This window comes from Saimiri boliviensis, chromosome 17, assembly GCF_048565385.1.
Source record: "Saimiri boliviensis isolate mSaiBol1 chromosome 17, mSaiBol1.pri, whole genome shotgun sequence".
Lineage (NCBI taxonomy): Eukaryota > Metazoa > Chordata > Mammalia > Primates > Cebidae > Saimiri > Saimiri boliviensis.
The window spans coordinates 2353477-2361653 of NC_133465.1; the positions used below are offsets into that span (position 1 = coordinate 2353477).

Sequence of the window (8177 nt, forward strand, 5' to 3'; positions counted from 1 at the left end):
TTTGTTTCCTTATGGTACAGCTGCTCATAACCTTGCAGAGCATTAAAGATGACATAATCTAGATGTCTTAGGTGTATATCCAGCTCTACCACTTATTAACTGAAGAACCTTGTTATTGATTGAAGTTGTTGAATTTATAATACTTAATTCATTTTAGAAAAACTGAAACATGTGCCGGGTGCAGTGGCCCCCGCCTGTCATCCCAGCACTTTGGGAGGCCGAGGCGGGTGGATCACGAGGTCAAGAGATCGAGACCATCCTGGTCAACGTGGTGAAACCCCGTCTCTACTAAAAATACCAAAAATTAGCTGGGCATGGTGGTGCGTGCCTGTAATTCCAGCTACTCGGGAGGCTGAGGCAGGAGAATTGCCTGAACCCAGGAGGCGGAGGTTGCGGTGAGCCGAGATCGCGCCATTGCGCTCCAGCCTGGGTAACGAGCGAAACTCCGTCTCAAAAAAACAAAAAGAAAAGAAAAACTGAAACATGTAAACAATTATGAAGAAAAATAAAAATTAGCCACAATCCCACTCACAGGCCACGATTATGAATTTATGTTATACTCTTGCTGTCTTTTCTAGAGACATACCTTCTTTCTATGTGATTGAAATTATAACAAAAATTTCTTTTACAATTTATCCTTTTCACGAAAAATTATTTTTGGGGAAATTTCAGGTATTGTTAAAATATTATTTAAGAATATGATGCTTAATGGCTACATAGTATCTTATAATAAATATATTTGAACATTCAGACTATTTCTAATTTTTCACATCTCTGGGCTGAACCCCCTTAAGGGACATTTATGTAAATTTTATATAAACTTTTAGGAATTAAAAGCTCTGATCATCCCTTGTTGGTTAATTTCTAGAAGTGAAATTGCAGGTCAGAAAGTCAATTTTTAAGGGTTTGAAACAATGATTTTAAATTGCCTTCCCAAGATTGGCATTCCTGTCAGCAGTGTAGAATAGGATTTGTTTCCCTCTTTAATTTTTCTTCACCCTTGCCAACATTGATTATTGTCAATTAATAAAATGGAATAAGAACAGCATTTGTTATTTTAACTTGTATTTTCGACTCCCAGTGAAGCTGAATGTTTTTATTTAGTCTATCTGCTAGTATTTTTAAGAATATTAATTGCTTGGATGGACATGTTGGCTTATGCCTGTAATCTTAGCACTTTGGGAGGCTGAGGCAGGCAGATCACTTGAGGTCAGGAGTTCAAGACCAGGCTGGCCAACATGATGAAACCCCTTCTATACTAAAAATACACAAATTAACTAGGCCTAGTGATGTGTGCCTGTTGTCCCAAATACTTGGGAGGCTGGGGTAGGAAAATTGCTTGAACCCAGGAGACAGAGGTTGCAGTGAGCCAAGATTGCATCACTGCATTCCAGCCTGGGTGACAGAGCGAGACTCCATCTCAAAAATAAAAAAAAGAATGTTAATTGCTCTAATATGATTTATCGAAAATTTACTCTTGTGTTTTTTATTCTGTCTGTCTACTCTGGGGGTAATGCCACACTATTTCAGCTATTCAAGTGGGGCAAATTTTCTCACATTCTTTATTTTTCCTCAAGTCTCATTGGCTACTTTTATTTTAATGTAGAGGTTTTTGTTCTTTGTTTTTAGAGACAGGGTTTCACTCTGTTGCTCAAACTGGGAAGCAGTCGTGTAATCATAGGTCACTACATCCTCAAACTCCTGAGGTTAAGAGATTGTCCCATGTCAGCCTCCCAAGTAGCTGGGTTATAGACAAGTGCCATCATGCCCAGCTAATTTTTTAAATTATTATTTTAGAGATAGAGTCTTGCTGTGTTGCCCAGGCTGGTCTCAAACTCCTGACCTCAAATAATCTTCCCACCTCAACCTTATACCTTACAGGTATAAGCCACTGTGTTTGGGTAGAGGCTCATGTTTTTCTAATGCCAAAAATGTTTCCGTAATGATTTTGATTGCATTGAGTTTACACACTAATTTAAGATCTGACATCTTCTTAATACTAACTCTTCCCAGAAAGAAACATGGCGTGTTTTTCCATTTATATGAGTGTTGTTTTGGTTTGGTTTGGTTTTGGAGTTTGATAGTTTTCTTCATATAGGTTTGCCAGAGGTTCCCCAACTTTTTGGTTCGTGGCATCCTTAGTGTCTCCGTCATTTTTTTTATAGCACCCCTAGGCTACAAGATATACTTAATATTTCTGTTTATTAGGTAAACAACTTAATAACTTTTTGTGTCCTAAGAACTTAATAATCATTTAAAAAATATATACATAAATTGAAAAAATTTATTTATACATAAATTGAAAAAATTGAAAAATATATACATAAATTGAAAAAATATATACATAAATTGAAAAAATTTATACATAAATTGAAAAAATTTATTTAAATATCTTAAATAGATACTTAATAATGAGATATTTGAGATGTCTGTAAAACATCTCAAACCTTGGAATCAGCTTGGATGTAGCCACCCTCATTTCTTGTTCTTCATTCAGTTTTCACAGAAACTTCAAAATAGCTTTGCAAAGACAAGACATTTTCTTTTTTTATTTTTGAGAGAGTCTTGCTCTGTTGCCAGGCACCAGGCTGGAGTTCAGTGGCGCGATCTCAGCTCACTGCAGCCTCCGCCTCCCGGGTTCAAGCAATTCTCCTACCTCAGCCTCCCGGGTAGCTGGGACTACAAGCGCCCGCCACCACGCCCAGCTAATTGTTTTTTGTAATTTTTAAGTAGAAACGGGGTTTCACTATGTTGGCCAAGATGGTCTCAATCTCTTGACCTCGTGATCTACCCGCCTCAGCCTCCCAAAGTGCTGGGATTACAGGCTTGAGCCACCGCGCCCAGCAGACGACATTTTCAAAAGGAATGTAGCACTATTCTAACGTTAAACTGTGAACTACTGTGAACTATCTAAAGCTGCTAGTTCACAGATATCACATATCATAGTGCTTCTCTCAAAAATTTAAACTGTCTTGTAGTGCTTCTGGGAGTTCATCATGGTGCGTTGGGTCACAATACGATTACGGTGAGATTCTGCCAATTTCTTTATGCTCGTTTCTAAATATTTTGCATTTTTTCTTGCTACTTTGAATGGAATTGTCCCCTATGATATTTTTTAACTCTTCATTTCTGGAATCTATGAATATTGAGTTTGTTACAGGCAAATCTGGCTGGATCCTTGACTATGACTATATGGACCTTACAAGAACAACAGACACACACACATATACAATTAATGTAGTTAATTAACCACCTTAAGGGACAATAGCTTCATTTCTGACATAACTTTAGGATAGTCTAGATACAGGACAAAAGGAAGAATTAGGAAATTATTGGATATTTGGAAAGGCTGAAAATAGAAAGACAGCAGAATCTGGGAAGCAGAGATGTAAAGTCACAGACCAACAGCAAGGGCAAAGAAAAAGAATTGATGGAGGGCTGGAAATGAAGAAGGGAGCCGGAAAATATGGGGGCAGGAGGAAGTAGTTTAAGAGCCACTATGGGATACTTATTTATTATTTCAATTTATAAAACTGTGCCCACTGCCAAGTCTTCTGGGTACACATGGAACAATAAATAATATATGCCCATCTCTACTTCCAACTTTGTATTTTTCCTTACTTTTATTAGTTGCATTCCCCATTTCCCATTTCCCATTATCAGCTATCACTCCTAAACCCCTGCCAGGAAGACAGATGAATGACCCCCACTAGCTCCCACTAGATCCACAGGATGCTTTCTGGACAACTTGGTCAGCATTTCACTTCTACACACATTGCACTCGCCCCTCCAGAGGACTATATCCAGGGATCCTTGTGTATGTAGTTGATATTCATGAAGGAGCAGGAATGCGAGTTCAGTATTCTGATCTTCACTTCATCTGACCTTAGAAGAGGATTTTTGACTTGAGAAACTAAGCTGAGCATTCTCATTACCTCTCTATTGGGATCTTTTCTTCCTACGTAAAATTGTCTAAAATTGTTGATATGATACCTATTGCTCGTTATATACATTGACCCTGCTTTTCAGAAACTTGTTCTACAGGGCATCTAAAATCTGAGGGCCATCTATAACATCAACCCTTCTCCTTGTTTGCTTTAGTTTAACTTTCTTGTCAACCCTTAAAAGTAGATATTATTATTTGTAAAAGTTATTACTATCCCTAGAGTCACATTCCTGCATGTATCAGAGCAAGGATTTAAATCTACCTGCTTGATTCCAGATTTTGCTCTTTCTGTGAAACCATATTGCTTCCAGGTAAAATAGACACCAAGCTAAGAAGGAAAGACATTTGAGTGAAGAGTATAAAAGGAAGCACATAAAGCCCTGGTATTCAATATCAGCTTTCAATACTCTTTTAGCAGCCTTTTCGTGGTGATTATTCTTTTAATGGCTTGTTGTTACCGTGTTTAACCTTCATAATTTGACATGACCATATCCAATAGGTACAAGATAACAGATATTATTGGGAAAGAAGAGGGAATTGGAGCCGAGAACCTTCGAGGTTCTGGAATGATCGCTGGAGAATCCTCACTGGCCTATGACGAGATCATCACCATCAGCCTGGTAAATCTTTCCAGAATGTGGAATTCTTGAAGAGCTGGCTGTGTGGCTAGGTTTATTTTTTCTCCTATCACTGCTATTCAGTCCCAAATTGTACATCTACAACTGTATTTTAATCATGCATGGTAATAGGAAGATAGGATAATATAAATAACTGAATTTCCCAAATAAACCTAGCACTTTGTTTTAGCTTTTAGTTCAGCTTCTTTTTCCTTCCTTCCTTCCTTCCTTCCTTCCTTCCTTCCTTCCTTCCTTCCTTCATGAGTCTCGCTCTGTCACCAGGCTATAGTGCAGTGGCACGATCTCGGCTCACTGCAGCCTCCGCCTGCTGGGTTCAAGTGACTCTCCTGCCTCAGCCTCCCAGCTACTGGGGAGGCACATACCACCACACCTGGCCAATTTTTGTCTTTTCAGCAGAGATGGGTTTTCTCCATGTTGGCAAAGATGATCTCAATCTCTTGACCTCATGATCCACCCGCCTCAGCCTCCCAAAGTGGAGAATCTTTTTTAAGAGACAGGGTCTTACTCTGTCACTCAGGGTAGAGTATAGTGGGAGCAATCATAGCTCATTGCAGCTTTGACCTCCTGGGCTCAAGTGATCCTCCTGCCTCAGCTTCCAGGTAGCTAGGACTATAGGCATATGCCACCACCTCCAGCTAATTTTTAAATTTTTTGTAGAGATGAGGGTCCCACTATGTTGCCAGTCAGTCTTTTTTTTTTGAGACAGAGTCTCACTCTGTTGCCCAGGCTGGAGTGCAGTGGCATGATCTCAGCTCACCGCAAGCTCTGCCTCCTGGGTTCAAATGGTTTTCCTGCCTTGGCCTCCCAAGTAGCTGGGATTACAGGCACGTGCCACAATGCCCAGATAATTTTTGTATTTTTAGTAGAGACAGGGTTTCACCATGTTAACCAGGCTGGTCTCAAACTCCTGATCTCAAGTAATCCACCCACCTCAGCCTTCCAAAGTGCTAGGATTACAGGCGTGAGCTGCCTTGCCTGGCCCCAAGCTAGTCTTGAACTCCTGGGCTCAAGTGATCTGCCCACCTCAGACTCCCAAAGTGTTAGGATTATAGGCCTGAACCACTGCACCCAGCCTGAATTTTGAATCACTGGATTTCTTTTCTTTGACTAGGAAATGTGTGCGTGCGTGCGTGCGTGTGTGTGTGTGTGTTATCAGACTTTTTCAATCAGACTTTATAAAAATCAGTGTTTATTTCTGTTAATGTGGATTTTACTTATATATGCCTTAGTTCTTAAAGCTTCAGAGATGACATAAATGTGTAACATGTAGAATTTATTCTCTTTTAAGGTGACGTGCCGGGCCATTGGGATTGGGGCTTACCTTGTCCGGCTGGGACAAAGAACCATTCAGGTTGAGAATTCTCACTTAATTCTAACAGGAGCTGGAGCCCTCAACAAAGTAAGTTTCTAGGGTTTTGAAGAAGTATGCATTGCTGATTGAAGATTATTGTGTGAATTCTTAATTCAAGATCCTGATTGGAAGGAAGCAATTCAATCCATGCCTTCCTCAGTCGATCTCTTCCGCTTTTTCTCCAGTCTTTTCTGCCCATTGACTTGCCTTTTTATTAATTCATTCATTTATCAACTATTTTGAGTACTTACTATTTTCTAGGCACTATTCCCAGCCCTGTGTATATGTTAGTGAACAAACCCTATAAAACCTGTACTCCAAAGAGCTTATAGTGTCTTTGTAGAAAGAATTGATTGAATGCTTCTGTTCTATCCCACCTCTCCACTCCCTTTCTTAATCTAGAGGAGAACTGTACTCACACATTGAACTGTCTGTGATTCCAGCTGTGCACGTTCCCATTTCAGGCCCATATCATTAATTAGGTACTGGCCTAGGTGTTGAGGATATCAAGTTTTAATGGTTTTGTGAAATATGTGATACATCTCTGAAAAAGGGCATCAATGGTGGTCTCTTGTACATAGAAGAAATATTTGGCAAATATTGAGTGGGAAGGTGGGTGGATGGATGCATGGATGAATTACTGGGAAAGAGTATGCATCAAGACTTATCTTCCCTTCCAAAGAAAGGTTTGTGCCTTTTTAATCCAGCTTCACAAGGGCTTTTCCAAAGGGGAGAAAATAATGGCAGGTCACTGCTCGTAAGAGTGAAAACTATCTGAGAATACCTGAATATATAAAAGACAATGCAGGTGACCTCTGTGCAAGCATAGGAAAATTATTTTCTCTTCAGGGCCAGAAAAATATAATGGAATAATCTGAGGCTGACTACCCTTGTGCAGTTTATATAACCTCTCAAATCCTCAGCTTTCTTATCTGTCAAAGGGGGATAATAACTTAAACCTTTAAATAATGTGGAGCTCAAATGAGGAAACATAAGTAAAATACCTAGTTCTTCTGGGCATGCCTGGATTCCCGGTTACTCAGGAGGCTGAAGCAGGAGGTTAGACGATAGAGTGAACCGAGGAGTCTGAATCCAGCCTGGGCAATGTAGTAAGATCCCATCTCTTAAAAAAAAAAAAAAAGAAAAGAAAGGTACCTAGCTCTTGGCAAAAAGTGTTGGCCCTCACTAAAATTTCACTTTCCCGTTCCTCTCTCTAACATGATTTGGTGATTGAGCTTATGGAGTTAATACATATACTAAATTGTATCGGATATTATGTTTACTACACTGGCAGGAACTTTTTATCAAGTCTTGACTTTGAGGTGTAAGGATAAGAACCAAGTGTTCCATCATTCCCATTTAGGAACAAGTTGATAATTTCACTGGCTTAATTAGATTTTGTGGATGTCAGAAATTAGAGGAATCGTTTGATGCCATCAGCTTGCTCTCTGCATTCAGATGAACTCTGTATCCTCCTCTGGGTTTGCTTTTCCCACCAAGAAAAGGCACAGCAGTGCTAACGGTGGCAAACTTGGCTGTCTTCCTCCCTTTTTGGAGAGTGGCCTGGAAATAAAGATTGTGAACCACTACTACTGAAGATTATTATTGCAGGGGGAGTCTGAAGGGTTTTTTGTTTTTGTTTTTTTAAGTTGTTCTTTTGGATGCCTTGTTAGGATGAGATATTAATGAATGCTGAAGAGAATTTTAGGTACCATTATCTATGAGAAGAGAATTTTTAAAAGATACCTATATTTCCATGATGTTCCCGTACCCAGAGAGCTAATTTCTGAAATGTATCTTCTTGTATTGAGTTTCTTCCCCCTTCCCAGATACTGTATTATATACAAAAAAAATTACAAAAAACAGATGTTGGGTTTTTGGTTTTGTTTTGCTGGAAAACTTGCTAGTTGAATTTCATTTGTGCCACATTAGAGATTGATTTCTTAAAATGTGATTGAATTGTTCTAATCAAATTCGTTATCTTCACCTTCATAGCTTACAGGGCTCTTATAAAAAGAGGAGCTTAGTTACAGGGGGGAAAGACAAATAAAGCTATAGTTTCAACTTTCCAAACAATGCTCACTTCCAAAAAGACATGATCATTTTTAGCTGAAGGGGGTGATCGGATACAGAGGTTACCTAGCGTTGCTCTGCCTGCTTCACTGTCTTCATGTCAGCTCCCCGTAAGCATAGAGCTGTGCGGCTGAAGACACGCTTTCATGCAGATTCCTTCGCAATGTCC

At 39.5% G+C, this 8177-nt stretch overlaps 1 protein-coding gene across 21 annotated transcripts in view; it reads left to right on the forward strand.

Moving 5' to 3' along the window:
• ACACA (acetyl-CoA carboxylase alpha) overlaps positions 1-8177 on the forward strand; it is a 328649-nt gene that overhangs the window by 255740 nt on the left and 64732 nt on the right. For all 21 annotated transcript variants that reach the window (XR_012514502.1, XM_039476073.2, XM_074388039.1 and 18 more), the window contains 2 exons: positions 4446-4566; positions 5873-5983. Coding sequence is in view for 20 of the 21 variants with exons in the window: in XM_039476073.2 (XP_039332007.1) it covers positions 4446-4566; positions 5873-5983 (232 nt within the window). In the remaining variant the exon portion in view is untranslated. The remainder of the gene's footprint in view (positions 1-4445; positions 4567-5872; positions 5984-8177) is intronic.